At 35.2% G+C, this 17656-nt stretch overlaps 1 protein-coding gene across 1 annotated transcript in view; it reads right to left on the minus strand.

Annotated features, from left to right (window-relative positions):
• The window catches only part of IGF1 (insulin like growth factor 1), a 50267-nt gene extending 42212 nt beyond the window's left edge, over positions 1-8055 (minus strand). Inside the window, exons 1-2 of the mRNA XM_009288379.2 lie at positions 7993-8055; positions 3489-3645 (exon numbers count right to left, since the gene is read on the minus strand). Coding sequence (XP_009286654.2) covers positions 3489-3645; positions 7993-8055 — 220 coding nt within the window. The remainder of the gene's footprint in view (positions 1-3488; positions 3646-7992) is intronic.
• Between the last annotated feature and the right edge of the window lie 9601 nt (positions 8056-17656).

Here is a 17656-nt window from a genome sequence, read left to right on the forward strand (position 1 = left end):
AATTTGTCCTTTCAGTTTTTCCAACATTCTTTGCCCTCAGCATTGTTTTGTAATAGCAGTGGCATGATAGACCTTTCTAGGCATTAAGATTCAAATGAACATAGCAGCCATCCCATTTTGCTTCATGACTGTTGAATCCAGAGTTTTTGAGACTCAATTGAGAAGAGTTGTGTCTAAGTGTAGCCACTTGTGTAGCTGTGGCCAGGCTCTCTGTTTGTTGACTTCTCCTAATGTAAGCTAGCACACAGGAAATTGAGTGGCAGAAGTTCTGCTAGAGAGGTGTTGCCAGATAAAAGGTGGCAAAAAACTGCTTTTCACTGGTGAATCATGGGAGAGAAAAAGCTGCCCAAGAAGTAGCCAGTGCTGGCTGGGGTTAAATGTGACCAAGGGAAAAAGCAGATGCTCTATTTTGGGATTTGTGCAGTGTTCTCCCCTAAAAAAACTTTAAGAAATGCTCCTTGCCAGTCTACCTCATGAAGAAAGGGAGTGGTAGAAACCACATTTGACTTCCTCTTGAAGTCAATACTTTTCTTTGTGTGTGGTAAGCAGCTGGGGCATCTCTTCAGAAGCTGTAAAGAATTTCCTTTTATAGATAGGAAGTTGGGCAGAGTAGACTATATATAAGAAACTTTTTTCTTCCAGTCCTAGATGTAGATATAGCCTTGTGGTTGTGGAGTACAGAGTTTCAACAGAAAGTAACTCAATTATTTCTATCTTCCTTTCCACCCACAACTCCCAAGGAATAGTCAGAAGGCTTAAAATACAATTTAAATTGAACATCCTCTTCACAATAAAAGAAAAAAGTTAACTGGATTTTTACTTCTGCAAATGGTGTGCTATTCTTAAAAAGTCCCAAGAAATGGAGCAACATTTTTAACTTCCAATAATACGCTGCATTCTGTAGTACATTTGAGATGAGGATCTCAAGTTGTTTTACCAATGTTACTGGAGTTACTTTTCTATAGTTCTATATTTTAGATTAAACACTAACAAATAAGAGGGAGAAGGCTAAAACATTAAATTGCTGCCTCATGAATCAGAAGTAGTCAGGTGGAGGACACACATTACTTAGCATCCAAGGGCCATGTATCAACTTCATAAAATTCCTGTTGAATGTTGCAATTGCAGTCTGTTGATTACAACAGTGCAAGACTTTCCTAAAACAGAGTGGTCATTCGTTAGTAAAACCTTCCACAGTCTTCCATACAAAACAAGGTAGACCTTTATGGTGTCAATAGTGACATTATTTCAAGTGAAAACTCAGAATGTAAGAAAACAACAAAGAAAACTAGAGAAAAAGTCTTTACTGACAGCAGATAAAACTCAAGATTGCAAGGGTAAAGAGCTCCTTTAAAACTTCAGAAACCCGCCCTGGTATTTTAAAGTAAGGATGATCTAATATTAGAATCATTGAGGTTGGAAAGGACCTCTGCTTAGGGAATGTAGAGATTTGAAACACACTGTGCAACCTTAGAATAACTGAGACTGGAAACAAAGTAAGTTGTTGCTGATGATTAGTATTTCACATGTCCTCTTACCTTGAGGAACACAAAGAGTACACATAACAGTAAGTCTGATTGCTTGGCAGTAACAGCCACTCTTGTGGCAAGCGTGATAGTTCTCTGAACACACCACAAACATTTTGCCGGGAGAGGACTGACTGGGAAAATGCCTAAGATACATGCACAGTAAAAAAAAAAAAATTGCTATGCTGTTCTAAGGGGGCAGTATATTGTCTCATCATTTTCTGGTGCAGAAACAGGAGGAGGAGATGAAAATCTTCCTTTACATTCCTTCCAGCCACAAAGAGAAAGTATTTGTAGGACACTCAAATAGCCCCTTAAGTGTAACTTAGCTACTGATAAACGTAACAGATTTTGGTCTTCAAATGAACACATAAAGAGTTGGTAGAAAAATGTAAATTCTTTATGAGAGATTCCAGTATTTTTAATATTGTGTTTAGCACCAGAATACTAAGTTAAACAGCACCCTAGAGTAGGTGCTTATTAACGATCGCTAAAGTGTTAAATACAGTAAAGAAGTGAATTACTTTAGTGAATTACTTTGCATATATGAAACTAAGCCTCCCAGTTTCAAAGGTAAACTTTAATAGTAAGTACCAAGAAGACAGTGAAAACATCTGCAGCTTGTGTATTGAGGAAATCAGGATTTTCTGTAAATTAAAGGTTTAAGAATTTCCCTAATTCTATTTTTATTGCAAGCAAGGAGAAAAATATTGAAAGCAATAAATAGAAATGAATAGGAATGGGGTGGGTAGGATCAGAAAAACAAAAGCGATACCTTAGAAGGCAAGAGTTATTAGGATAAAATGAGGATTATAAAAGTAAAAAAAATAAAAAGAAAAAAGCTAGACCTCACAAAGAATATAAAAATAAATAGAAAAAAACCCTCTTCACTTAATTTCTTGTCTTTATAGCCTAACCACCCTATATTTCCTTTTCTTGGTTATATTCTTGTTTGGAAAGGTAACTGAGGCCCTGAAGGAGAGGTAACTCCAGACAAGAACTTCAGACAGGCACATATTATTATTAAAAGTAAACACTAGCTTCAGAGGCTCTAAAAGCACAAATTCTTGCATGTTTTGAATAAATATATTAATGAACAAGTTCAGAATGAATATACTCCTAGCTAAAAGTTTCATTAACTTTGTTATTTGAGTAGCAAATAGCTGAAAATTAGATATAGATTTCTATTATTTGCAAGTTGTGTATTTCTTGATCTTGATGGCACTTGTAGGAAGGTACTAAGATAAAAGAGACAACTACTCCAGCTTGCACAATCTAAAACACAGCAAAGGAAAAATATTGTGATGTTCATTTCCAAAGTGTAGGTCTTGCTCCAAAAAGTTATTTGAGTACTAATATATCCACACTTGCAGATTTAATTTTATCTGTTGTCTGTACTGGTGTTAATCTTTATTATCTCACCATGCATGAATTGTCCTTCACCTGTATTTAACTGACGAAGCATGTGGATACTTGGATGTGGTAACTTTCTGCTTGCTGCCTTCCAGCTTTTTTTCTTTTTCAAACCAGATGTTGAAGCTTAGCGTGTTTTTAATATGATACAACATGTACTTAAACTGTTTATGAATAGACTGCCATAACAGGTACATGCAGTGCTGCCTCATGAATACCTTGGGTCTAGTATGTGCTTTCATTCATTTAATTTCAGTGGCAGGTCAGCAGAAAGCAGTAATACAGCAGGTGGAATAACAGCAGCTGGAAAGTGGTTAAAAACAATAACATGTCTGAAAAGGAAAATTTGTCAGAAACTCAGAGAGGCTGAACACAAGCACAGCTTTATTCTTCATGGTCACTGCAGACTTGGGCATCTCCAAGATAGAGGATACTAGTCATACTCAGCAGCCTGGTTTGATCGTTTCTAAGCTTGCTTAGAGCAGTTGCAAACTCTAAGACGTTACATGGAAAAGTTTAGCAGCTGAATGAAAGAAAGGGTTGACTTACTGAAGTAAAAGCCTCTGTCTCCACACACAAACTGAAGAGCATCAACCAGCTCAGCACCACAGAGTGTTTCTGGGCCAGCAGCAGCAGAACTGGTTAAGGTAAGCAAACACAGGCCAAGGTAGAAGAAATGAATGTAGGACACAGTGTGCATCTTCACCTGCCAAGGAAGCAAAAGCAGTGTCAGAATTTCCCAACAGAGTCCTAAAGAAAATGACTCCTGCACCCTTGTGAGTTGAGAATGCATATTTACTGTAATTTGTTAGACAATAAACACAGTATCAGGAAATGCTTCACCATAATTTTGCAACTGTCTACATATTCTAGTCCATATAAACTGATTACTTCCTCTGGTGGATATTCTTGGTTCACATTCACACGTAGTTAGAGAACCTTGTAGTAACTATGATTTATGGTTGCTCCTGCAAAAGGAGGATATGGAAGAGTGCAATAGACAGGCAAAGGGAAGCCCAGAATAATAAAAGTAAAGAAGACTAGACAACCTTGAATTGTTTTGTCTGAGACCAGATAGGCTAAGAGGGAATACGACAGTTGCCTGCCAATGTACTGTGGGAGGTGGAGGTGGCATATGACAGAGAAGAGCTATTTAAACTAAAGAACAGCACTGGCACAGGAATAAATGGCTGTAAGCTGGAGGGAAGGAAATTTGGCCCAGTAGGAAAAGGGTTCATAATTACTCCAAGGGTCTCCAGCCACCTTAAAAAGCGAAATACCAGGACAAAACAAAAGAAGTTTCAAGGTAGAGGTTGCTGAAGTTACAGAAGAGTTGATGTGGGACCTTCCATGGTAGGGGACTGCGTTCAATGACTCTTACAGTCCTCTATTACTAGCAAGTTAACATTTGGAAGCATTCAAGAAATTGAAAGGAGCACTAGTGGGAGTGTTAAGGATTTGTATTTTTACTTGATGGAAGCAGCTATACTTTCACTGACCTCCATTATATCCTCTTAGTCAGGTTTGGCTATGAGGTATACACAGAGGTGATAATTCTTTTCTCATTTACATTTGGTTACAAACTATCTTTTTCCTGGACTTATGATTGAAGAAAGGCCAATCCTCAATGGGTGTAAGTTTGCACCATTCCATTTATCCACTTCCTTTTATTTCAATTTATATCAACCAAAGATCTTACCCAACATGTCATAGAAGATAGCATTATTTATTTTAAATAATAGGAAAAGCTATTTATATTTAGTAGCAGGACAGTGAAGAATGTGCTTAATGCATATTCTGAACTGATTTAGATCACTTGCCAAAAATGTTAGTTTCGAAAGGTGTAAATCTGCACTTAATTTCATTCTTTTTCAAGGTTAACATTAGTATTGCAGTCAGGTAAGAAGTTACAAATCTGTCTTGCACATACAGTTAACCTTGGCTTAAAACTGCTTTGTATTAGCAGACTAGTGCAAAGTAATTGGAGTAAAATGATTAATCTTCCCTAAAGTTTCTTTCAGGGTTTCAGGGACTATTTATTCTTATTTTTTCACTGAACTTTTGAAAAAAATAATTAAATTATCTATTGTCTGCTCATATGGGATCTGATCCAGTGGGGTATTGAGCCTTCTCTAGTCAATAATTTTTAAGAATTCTTATTTTCTTGGCAAGGCATCTTAGCACCTTGCTGGATGAACCCCGTATTTCAACTTAAGTCAAAGCTGAATAAGAGACAAATCTATAAATAAGTCAGAATTTATCCCTGTTTTTTTCCTGATATTTCCACTGTGAAAATAATGCACCAATCTTAATCCCATGATATATCATAAAAAGAAAGAATAATTATTTTCCCATTCACAAGAGTCTTTAGCCAACTTTGCCATTCAAAAACCAACAAGCTTTAATGCATGGACATGACTTTAATGGCAGAGGGAGGAAGATCAGATTATAAATGAATGATGATAACACGAGGCATTATTTCCTGTAATGATTCCATATCTTAACAACATCAATTTCTTTTTTCCCTTGCCATATTTTTGAATTTCTAAGATAAATGTGATGCACCTGCAGTTTAAGATGGTTCCCGTTTCTGAGGAGGTAAAGTAGAAAGCTGTTTAGCACACCGCCTCAGAAGGCTGAAAGATTTTACAAATACAAGAACATTATGCATTTAACAGTTTGTTCTTGTATGACATTTGGGCCAGAAATAAACACAAATCTTAGACATTTAACAATTTTGTATTTTTCAAAACTTTTCAGCTGGGTTGCATTTTCAGATAAATATCAGTACTGAACTACAACAAAACAGATTATCTACTGTTTTTCCTTTAGTGGAAGCCAAAAAGGCTGCACAGTATAAACCACAGAGAATTTCTAACTTTATCTCCAAATTTAAATACAGTCAAGAACTTTCAAACAAGTAAAAACACTGGGGGAAAGAAAACAGACTCACATGTTTCTAGGGCTCAATCAATTATTTGTTAAATAAAATGCTGTTTCATCAAAACTAATTCCAAAACGTAGTTTAAAACTTTAACTTTACTTCATCATTTTAATTAAACATAACATTAGTTGATTCAATATGTTTCTGATAAAATCAAAGTTCCCATTTATGTCTGAGGGGAATATTCTTAAGAAAATACAAAGTTGTAATCCAATATTGCTTCAGGTTCTTTACAAACAGGCAGGGTACTTGCAATGTCCCCAGTCTGACTAGAAAGTTGAGAGTTTAAAAGAAAACGCATTAGCACGTGGGTGGGGTTTATTGAAGCATCTAATTACATTTGGAAATTGAATACAGGTTCAGGATGAGCCTGGTTAAACACTTCTTTTAGTTGCATAGAATGACTGGCCATATTTTCACAGCTGGAATTTCCTCTTTTTTCAGTAAAATGCAGCTTTTGCTGCATTCCTCTTTTAATAGTCCAGAAGAGTGGCACCACAGAGGAATGTCATATATGAACACTTTACATCTCTTTTACTTCTTAATTCTTCTATATAAGTCCTCTTAGTCTAATAAACTATCAGTTGGCACAAGTTGTGCATAAGAAGTCTTCACACTCTTGGTCATTTTAACAACATATAAGGACATCTACAATAATTACAAATATCTTGAAGGGGGCAACATTTTTATGGCTAGTATATGCTATAGAAAAAAAAATCAAGAGTTATATTCAAAATTACATTTTGCTACATAGAGGTTGAGCCTGATTACCAAGCCACAGTAGCAAGTATGTAATTAGTATGTAGTAACAGTATTCACTAGTAATTATTACATAAATAAAGCATATATACTCTAGAATGGATCAAGGTTTAAATACTGCTAACTTTGATTAAAGAATCTAGGCTACATCCTAACCTAAATCAATACGTTCCATTGATTCCAAGGAAGCTTGGCAGGATGCACCAGCTGAGGAACTAGCACATTACTTTTATGTCTCTTAGTGCCTTGCTCAATACTTAAAAAAAAAGATCTTCATCTTTGAAGTGTATTGGAAGGGATGCCCATTTATACATTAAGAGAATGGTTTCATCCATTGCAATTACAGACCTGCTCTTTTGAATCACATTAAGGAATGAGATAAGTGTGTTTTTGGTGTAAGACACTCTAAAAAAATAATTAGGCCCTAAACAATTAAAACAGGAGAATTCTGCCAACTGCATAAGTGTCCTTGCAAAATATTAAAGAAAAAAGTTCTTGAAGGATATAAATTTGCTGATAATGGAAAGTTGAACTAGGGCCAATTGACAGAAACAGAGGTCAATGCACCTACTGAAGCCAAATTTACTTAAAGACAGTTTATATTAATGTGCAGAAATTATAGGGTCATAACATGAAACTTCACATGCAAACTTTCCTGCAACAGCCCTCCCTACAAGGGGAAACTTGGAGATGAACATGTAGGGGAATTTCCATTTTCTTAATGTACAATTGCTTAAGCTATACAAATATGCAAGGTCAGCAAGAGTTGCAGCTGGTTTCTAATGTAGAAAACAAATTGGACTTCACATTTACTTTTAATTTATGAAAGCAAAAAACAAGTAAATGCTACAATGCTGCCAGAAAATTGCTGCAGTGACAACATCCCTTAAAAGTTTCCCTGTGAAAGCATGAACATTTTATCTATAATTGTGTATAATAAAACTCCAGAAACTTAACATGTGAATAATACCTTTTTTCCTATAAAACCCTGCACCTGCAGAAAATAGCTAAAAGTTCTTGTTTTCAGAAGCATTAATTAACAATATAGACAATGATGTAATTGGTCCCTTTGAAAATGACATAACTGAAATATTGCAAAGTTCTCTGAATAGAAGTGAAAATTAAGACATGTATCTGCAATAGTTTACCCTTACAGTTATCTATGTAATTGCAACTATTACATACAGCCATTTTCCAGATCATACAAAATTGCATGTTCAGCAATTTATAAATAATTCTCAGTTCTAAAATAATGTTATTGAAAAGTGTACAATACTCTTCAAACCAGAAGCAGACAATACACAGTAAAATAAAACTAAAAAATTATTTGAAATAGTAATAAAGATTTACCTTCAAGAAATCACAAAAGCAGCACTTAACTAATTGTGTTGAAAGACTGTTGATTTTTTCCATTGCTTCTTAAAAGTGCAAAGTCTGGAAATAAATTTGTTAGCAGTAATGATGAGAAAAAAGAAATCCAGAGAGATGTGAGATGTTGAGAGCAATGTCACATTTCAATATTGAGGACTTTATTCCATTGCGCAGGCTCTATCTGCTCTGATTTTAGCAGTGACAGTGAGATTTAGCAAACAGAAGAGGGATTTAGAGAAAATCCTCACATTTATCTACATTACACAGACACTGTAGACAGGAAACAGCTGGGGGAGCATTTGCCTTCTCTCTCTCTCCCTCTTCTGGCAAAGTTACCGAGTAAGGACTTTTTTGGGCATGGTGACAAATAACATCATACCTTTGCATTTTAAAACTAGAGCACAGAAGCATATTTTTTTCCCTTTAAAAGAATGTGAATTAGTGACTGAGGGGTTAGCAGACAAAAAAGCTTGTGCTGCCATGAAAAATAAGAAAATGTATTCTGTTAACTTTCAGATAGCTATGTGTGCATTTGTATTTTTGTGTGTGTGTGTCTGCATTTCAAATATATAAAAACTTATATACGCAAGGGCATTGTTTGTATATATGCATACCTTCGTATATATGTATACATTTTATTTATGTATAGAGACACAGGTATTTTATTTATATAGTATAGAAAGACAGGCAGTTGCAGTTCTACTTTTTTCTTAATGCATCTTTACGTTATTAAACTTGGCACGCCTATATGCTGAGTAACAATTAAAACCTCCAACTCTCTGTGCTATTAACCCTAAAATAGCAGTTTGTAATTTGCTAAAAATAACAGAATTGTTGAGCACTACTTGTAAATAGGGCAAAATAGCTTTGTGATCTTTTAGCAACCACACAAAAGAAGTCATATCATTTCCTAGAATTTGCAGTACTATGAATATAGTAACACAAGTAGCCCGGTTTGGGGGGCTTCCATTACATTTGTCTTAAAAGTGCTGTTGTAATTATAAAATGATTTTCCCCCTTTTTAGTAGTAATCTTCATAATTACTCTTGATAACAATTTAAATGACACTGGGAAAGAGAGAATTCAACTTTGTTAGTTCTGCAATACCTAACTTTTGCCTTTTTATTTTTCCTCAATTATGAGTATATTATAAATAACACCAGCTGGCCAGCAACATGCTCTCACGGGTTATGATGTCATTCAAATCCCTCAACTGTGTTAGTGGCTTGCAATGTGCTCCAAGCCAGCTGTTTTTCTATTTATAATGTATGCTTGCATTTCAGTACTTAGCTATTGAGAATAAAGTTGTGATGCTGTTTTATAGACACAATTTGTACTTGTTACCCTTTGGTTTTGAAAGATGGCATTTAAAAGTAGAGGATTAAACAAGACTGCAGCTCCAGAAACAAAATACATGTCACAAACAGTGCATGATTTCCATAAAAGCTGTTTCAGAACATTGTATTTTGTCCCTGTCCGCACTACTTGAATAGGGCAAAATAGCTTTGTGATCTTTTAGCAACCACACAAAAGAAGTCATATCATTTCCTAGAATTTGCAGTACTATGAATATAGTAACACAAGTAGCCCGGTTTGGGGGGCTTCCATTACATTTGTCTTAAAAGTGCTGTTGTAATTATAAAATGATTTTCCCCCTTTTTAGTAGTAATCTTCATAATTACTCTTGATAACAATTTAAATGACACTGGGAAAGAGAGAATTCAACTTTGTTAGTTCTGCAATACCTAACTTTTGCCTTTTTATTTTTCCTCAATTATGAGTATATTATAAATAACACCAGCTGGCCAGCAACATGCTCTCACGGGTTATGATGTCATTCAAATCCCTCAACTGTGTTAGTGGCTTGCAATGTGCTCCAAGCCAGCTGTTTTTCTATTTATAATGTATGCTTGCATTTCAGTACTTAGCTATTGAGAATAAAGTTGTGATGCTGTTTTATAGACACAATTTGTACTTGTTACCCTTTGGTTTTGAAAGATGGCATTTAAAAGTAGAGGATTAAACAAGACTGCAGCTCCAGAAACAAAATACATGTCACAAACAGTGCATGATTTCCATAAAAGCTGTTTCAGAACATTGTATTTTGTCCCTGTCCCCTTCCACTCAAGTGAGAGTTATATGCTGAGGTGCTAGCTGTACTTTATTATTGAAAATAACAATTGAGATCATGTTGGCCCAAGTCCATTCTCAGTTTTCAGATCCACCTTGAGCTATATGGTGCTTGCTAGGCAGAAAGGACACATTTAGTTATTTGTATCCTCTATGAATGGCTAATACTCTGCTCTGTGCAGTTTTAAACGGTGTATGGTTAGCTAAGCTGATTCATCTTTGGAAGGGATTTCTTCTAATGTAGCATAATGGCAGAATCACGGGGGCATCAAGGTAAGTTCATTTAGTTCAGGTAATACCAATATTTCAAGTGTTCTAATACACATTTGTACTGCAGGTACTGTATTTTAATATTCTGCTCTGTTTTATTATTCCCTCTGCATTTCAGAGGTCATTGAATAGTGGCACTATTCTATACATAGCTTGATGTAGCCTGCTGCAACTCGTAGCACTATCACTTATTTCACCAGCCTAATAGAAGAATATGGGAAGACAAATTATCAAAGCTCTGATATTCTTTATTTTTGACTTTTACAGTACTACAGATGGGTGCACATACTTCTGCCTTTTTCTTCCTAAATAACAGAAGGAATCCACTCATTCATCACTTCCCCACTGCCTAAGCTTCAAACCCTCGTTTCACTCCTCACTGCTTTCTTTCTCCCAGGTTTCACCAGGCCTCTCTTGGTCATGAGAGCAGCGTGCAGTAGAAGATGCAACTTTTTGGCTTTCAGGGTAGCCAGAGAATTGTGGTGTCTCTACACAACTGCTAATCCTGTTTCTTTCCATGGAGCCATTCTGAACTCATATCCTCGTTCCACCCGACCAGTCTAAGTTTCTGATGCATTTCGCTTCTTTCTTTTAGTTCTTGTTTTAAAGTGGTATTGTGAAAAGGCAGGAAAACAGAATAGATTCCAGAGAGATTTTTTCCAGAGTAATTTTTAGATTTACTGTTAGTGCAGTGTTTTTCCTCACTAACAAGTAATTCAATTTTTTTCTAGAAAATTAAACATTCCTCAGGACATATTGTTCTGGGGATCACTACTTTCCTAAAATATAGCTTCTATTCTGGTGATAATGTTCTAGTCAGTATAGCAGTCTGTTAACTAATGGAGATTTGTTCATTTCTCCCTTGTTAAATATAATAGCTTTTACTTTATAAACCATTTAGAATAAAGTACTGTATGATTACTACTTTATGATTGAGTGTTTATGCAGTTACATACATTCCCTTGAATAAAATGCACTTGTAAACTACAGAGTGTATGGTAGCCATCAAAATACTCACAAAAGGTGTCCAGGTCAGAAAAAATTATTTCATTGGAATGTGTATAGCTATTCTACATTAAAAGGCAATAGCATATTTATCTTTGTTTGGCTTCTTAAGTATAACCTGCAGTGATATAATAGCCACAAAGAGATATAAAATGTGTGAGATAGATAATCAGATATTTAGGAATTTATGTGTTCTGATCCTCATCTTTTGCATATTAATGTTCCTATGATATCACTAACATGCTGTAATGCTGCAGAGCTCGTGTCAGTTTTTCTGGGGAGAACTCCATTTTGTAGAAGACAGTTAGCAAAACTACAAATAATCAATTATCCTAATTAATATATTATCCCTCCTTAAATCCTTCCTTAAAAGGTAGGAATATTGCCACAATGCCTGACAAAATCTGAACTATAGTAAGGTAACCGGTATGCCATCCGCTTGCATTCTTCTATATCAGTTCACCGTTACCTATATGCAGTTATTTGTTATCTGTAACTGTTGTTTCTTTTCTTACATTGGGATTATAAATTTTCTGGAACCAAGATAGAACCACTATAATAGGTATCACCTGAGAGGGTGGTAGGGCTGAGAGCATGGTGGAAGACAGGATGGAAGAGGACAATAAACACAGTGGCTGGTGAACAGCTGTTCTTCATTATATGAAAATAGCAGAGACTTTTATTATGTTGTTTTAAGGACATATAACAACATTTTATGTTGTTTTTATGTTGTTTATCCTGCACAGAACGTACACAGATGCAGTAAGTTTCATACACTGTGAAAAGATGATTGAGCTATATTGAATACCATGGGTAATGTGTCCCCTGTCCTCTCCACCCCCCACCAAAAAGCAGAAGAGCCTTTTGAAGGCATGATGTCTTATAAGTCTTCCCTTAGCTTACTGATTGGTTACTGAATTCAGCTCACTGGGCCAATGGGAACTGTATTTTTTGCGTCTTTTTTTTTTTTTTTTTTTTTGAGGTCCCAATCATGATATTAGACATTAAAGACATCATTAATTTGCCTAAATCTAGGCATCTAGTGTCATTTTTAGTGCTGCAGGATATCCTGCATGCCCCCAACTTCCACTACAGAGTGATACTTATTTCCTATAAGTCCCTGTGTCCTATCTGCTGACCTCATATACATTTCTTGCATATTTTAGGGCATCTAGCTTACTGAGGTTACTGAATTCAGCTCACTGGGCCAATGGGAACTGTATTTTTTGCGTCTTTTTTTTTTTTTTTTTTGTCCCGATCATAATCATGATATTAGACATTAAAGACATCATTAATTTGCCTAAATCTAGGCATCTAGTGTCATTTTTAGTGCTGCAGGATATCCTGCATGCCCCCAACTTCCACTACAGAGTGATACTTATTTCCTATAAGTCCCTGTGTCCTATCTGCTGACCTCATATACATTTCTTGCATATTTTAGGGCATCTCAAATGGCCTTCAGCACCTGCAGGTAACTGAACCCCACCATAAGGCCTTCTTTTGGCAGACTGGTCTGGGATTCTTGTAAGTGCAGCCTTTGGCCTGGGTATTACCTTTGGCTTCTCCATAAGTAGAGATACTCTGTCTTCTGTCATTTACTATTTTTGTGATCCATTTGTGAAGAGGTTTTAAAGTGGAGAACATAACCATTTTCATTTAATTTCAGCATGATCTGAGTGTATATTTTCCTTATTCTCCTTTGCTTAGCCTCCAGCTTAAGCTCTTTTGGTTTGGAGCTGACTCTTTTTATTTGCTTCATAAATCATCTTGCTTACTTTTGGATAAGATAAAACGTTATTTACAATGTTAGTATTATTTCCTGAAACACACAAATGATTGTTTAGCTCTTATAGTCTCTAGTGAATTATTTGTAAAATATTATGTGTTTACTATTGGAGAAGTTTGGCTTTCTTTTCTAGGAAACATCTTTGGAGAAAGGGGTGAAAGGGAGTATTTTATTAATATGGAATGTTGTGTTGAAGTTAGTGATAAGTCAAATATACGGTGGAAAATCCCTTTCATCAAGTTAAAAGTTAGGAAATCAAGAAAGAAATCATTTTACTAATTCATTTGAGCTAATGAACTGTTTAAAAAAAACCCCAAACACCTTTTCTCATGGTGGCCTAGGTAGCATCATCACCACATGAAAAACAAGTAACAAATTTGATGGGGGAGATAGGGGCATGCAATCTGAGCTGTCATTATACTGGCAATATTGAAGAGACACCAAGGAGAGAGCAGTGCCATGAAAAGCAGTTTCTCACTTGGGCAAAACAGGGAAAGTGCAAGTTTCATGATTAAATGAGGATCAAGTAAATTGAAACCTTTCATATTTGCTGATCAAGAAAAACAAGTGTTTCAAGAGCAGGATGGATGTGTGAGAACCTCAGTCCAGAATTACTGCTTATACGTAGTAGTGGTAGAAACAATCAGTGTTAATAACAGGTCAGAATTAATGCATGGACTTGTAAACTGAAAGTACTGAGTACTTCACATTGTGTGGAGTAAGAATAATAGCTTTGCTGAGAACACAAGAAGGCAAGGACTTTATTGCTTGCAGCTAGGATGCAGAGAAAGTGTGTTAGAATGCTGCCATGAGTAAAATGAACTACTGTATAATTTTAACTTATGGTATAAGTTAAAGTAGATACCGTTTTGAATATCCTTGTTTTAGTATGGTTTTTTTCCCCTAGGTATTAGAAACAATTGCTGCTAAAAATAATACAAAACCAAATATTGATCTTATTTTCCTACTCAAATGAAATATACATCAACTATTGGATATATTGTTTCCACAATTTAAATACTTAATTTTTTTTAAGCATAATATATTTTGAAAATTACTTATTAATTATTATTAAGTGGCATGAGGTGATGTGTAGTTATGACTGGTAAAACAAAAATACAGAATATGAAAAGTAATATTAAACGAAAAAGCTCAAACAAAATGTGTTTCAACATTTTTGAAAGCATTTCTTTATTTTTTTTAATTTCTGTTTTGTGGGAAATTTTGAAATAGTTTGTTCTGATTCAGAATAATCAGAATACCAGAATTTTCCATTAAACTGGAAATTCCCAGTTTCAGCTGTCTCTAGTCTTGCTCTCCCTTTCTCAATGTTAAGCACTGAATAGATCATCTTTGCTCCAAAAAGTTGCTTTCTTTCTTATTCCTAAATAAGCAAAAAGTCAGAATTAACAAAGAAAGAAAATTGGGAAATATGACTGCATAAGCTCTATGCTTGCATGCACAGAAAGAAAGCAAAACAAGTGGGAATTGTGATAGACTGGGGCTTACATATATGTGTATAACTTCCTGGTAGATGAAGGATGATTTCCATGAGTCACTTAGATGCCTGTATCACAGGAAGAAAAATGCATGGCCTTAGATATTCCTCTCATTTCCTAAGCTTCTATCTCCACATTTAGATGAAATGTAGAGGCATATTCATTTTTTCCTGAGTCATCTCAAGGGTTAATCTGTGATCATAGATTTTTATAAAATACGGTCTAACAGATATATTTAATGGTATTTTGCTTTTTCCGTAATTTAGACACATGAATGCTAATGCCTATGTGTGATTTTTTTTTTTGGTTTGCTGACTCAGAAAGAACTGTAAAAGAGAACAAACTGAATACTGTAAATTTTATCACAAGCACATTGCATATTTCCATACAAAGCAAACAGTGTGAGCACATGGCAAAAATGCCTATTTATTTTATCTTGGCCTGAAGAGTTTTTGCATGAGTTACAATAAGGAATACTTTCTGAAGTCTGTACTTATAAACAAACACTATTTGGAGACGAAATAAGACGTCTCTAAACAAAAAGAACATCTGCTTAGTCCATTTTTAATTTCTTTAATTTACAATTAATCTGGCTCCTACTGCATTGCTTAGGACTCTTTCTTCTGGGTTCATTTCTCTTCACTCCCATGATTTACTACACAGAAGGGGCTTATCTCATAAAATTTATACAGTGTTTTGTGGACTGAAGCCAGTATGTTCTGCACCTTCAAAGACTAAGCCCCCTCATTGACATTTTCACTTCTATTTTCTTCAAACAGAAGTTACAGATAGATTGGTCACCTCTAGTTTGACCTATTAGTTACAGTGATACTCTGGTTTATTTTAATCAAAACATTAAAAGCTAATGAAAAAAATAATCCAAACCCATAAACAACCTCACCTAATTACAATTTTTAGATTTTGGTCAACTATGCTTTCATTAAGAAACTACTGAATAATTCATTTAACTACTGAACTACTAAAAAGAACCCACAGAATGACAAAGTTGCCCCAAATAAAAGCTATATTGATTCTGATTCATGAGTGCTTCTCTGTAATAAAGACTTAACCAGTGTCATTTAAACCTCAGACCTCAATCTGTACTGTAGCCCTAGGATATAGCAACCATCTCTTCAACTGTCATCTTAAATGGTATTGTCTGATCAAATGACCAAATCAGATTTCCTTTCCCTCTTTTCATCTTAAAAAACAAAGTATGTTTGATTATAGCAGAATGAAGCTCTGCATTTAGCAAAATAGGAGGAGTGAATCTATCTTAACTCATGCATGGATTCTGTCATTCTGAACAATATCTGCTTAGTAAACTTGATGTATTTTTCACCCTTTATTTTCATCCGTTCTGTCTTTGATAACATTATTTTGTCATTGGATATGTTTTTAGGTTTTCTGAAAGGCGATGGCGGCTTAGGCCATGGAGACTGATTTTGTAAATCTGTGGTTTCGGATTTCAGGGCATCCTGTATGTGAATGCATTAAAACAAACAAAAATGCATCTTTGATCTCTGACAGATCTTAAATACGATCATGTTGAACTTGGCTCTTATTATCATTTCCACCTCTGAATTACTGTATTACCTTGAGCCACTTGAGCCATTTCTCCGATCAGTTCCATATTTTCTTGTCTGTGAAACAGGAATAATAGTTCTGAAATGTTTTGTAATGTACTTTGAGACTCATAGAGGGAAAGCAGAGCAAGCCACGTTATGTATTTTTTGGAGAACACCACCGTGGCCAAAAAACACCTCTGTATGTTTATAGGAAGTGACAAGTTACTGTGTTAGCCCTGTGCATATTATGTCTCTGTCATCTTCCAAAAGTGTTAAGCATAGCTGGAAGAATTCCCAACAGATGCTTCCTTTCACTTATTTTCTTATTTTTTTCTTTTACACCATTCACAAGTGTTCTTGTCAAAGACCTTCTTCGCAAAACTGTTTCTGGAATTATTGTTCTTGGTACGATACTAATATTAAAATATGACGAAAGTTTATGCTTCATTACTCTGTTGTTTAAGAAAACAATGCTGTTATTTAAACTGATGTAAGTGAGGAGTAATACCTCTGAAAACAGTGAAATACAACTGGAAAGGGAATTGCATTCCATGAGGTGGCAGACACCAACGCTATGTATTACTTGGGATGTATAGGGAACAATTTAATAAATAATCCTTAGTCTAAATATGTGCACAAATATACCCTATTTATAGAATAGGTATATTCTATTTATAGAATAAGGTCCTGATTCTACAAGCAGACCCATTAGCATGAAACTTTTTCCCAGTCTGTGAACCTGCCTATGGGTTGAGCCATGCCCCTGTGCAGAAACAAGCCCTGCTGGCATGTATAGGGAACAATTTAATAAATAATCCTTAGTCTAAATATGTGCACAAATATACCCTATTTATAGAATAGGTATATTCTATTTATAGAATAAGGTCCTGATTCTACAAGCAGACCCATTAGCATGAAACTTTTTCCCAGTCTGTGAACCTGCCTATGGGTTGAGCCATGCCCCTGTGCAGAAACAAGCCCTGCTGGCAAAGAGGCTACTGTCTGGGTTGCTTTCCAGTGGTAATGAGCACCTGCAGCGCTCATTTGGCTTCTTTTGGTGCTAATAGGTGGTTACCGTTTAAGATTGGCAAGATCGATTTGAATCTTACTTACCCTTTCCGTAATAGTTTAACCTCTTTTCCTTCAGTGTTATGTAGAGTATTAGATCTTTTTTAAAAAATAAAATAAAAAATCATGAATATGAAAGTTTTTATCACATGAAAAAACACACAAAGAAGTAAGAAAACATGCTTTATCTTTGTTAAAGGGGGGCAAGTTCTGTGAGAAGTATCATGGGTTAGAAGTTTAGGTGATGAAGAGAAATAAGTCTTAAGCAGAATTATTTAATTGTTTAGAATTTTAGCTTTTCCACAAAAGATTAATAG

This window comes from Aptenodytes forsteri, unplaced genomic scaffold, assembly GCF_000699145.1.
Source record: "Aptenodytes forsteri isolate BGI_AS27 unplaced genomic scaffold, ASM69914v1 Scaffold56, whole genome shotgun sequence".
Taxonomy (NCBI): Eukaryota; Metazoa; Chordata; class Aves; order Sphenisciformes; family Spheniscidae; genus Aptenodytes; species Aptenodytes forsteri.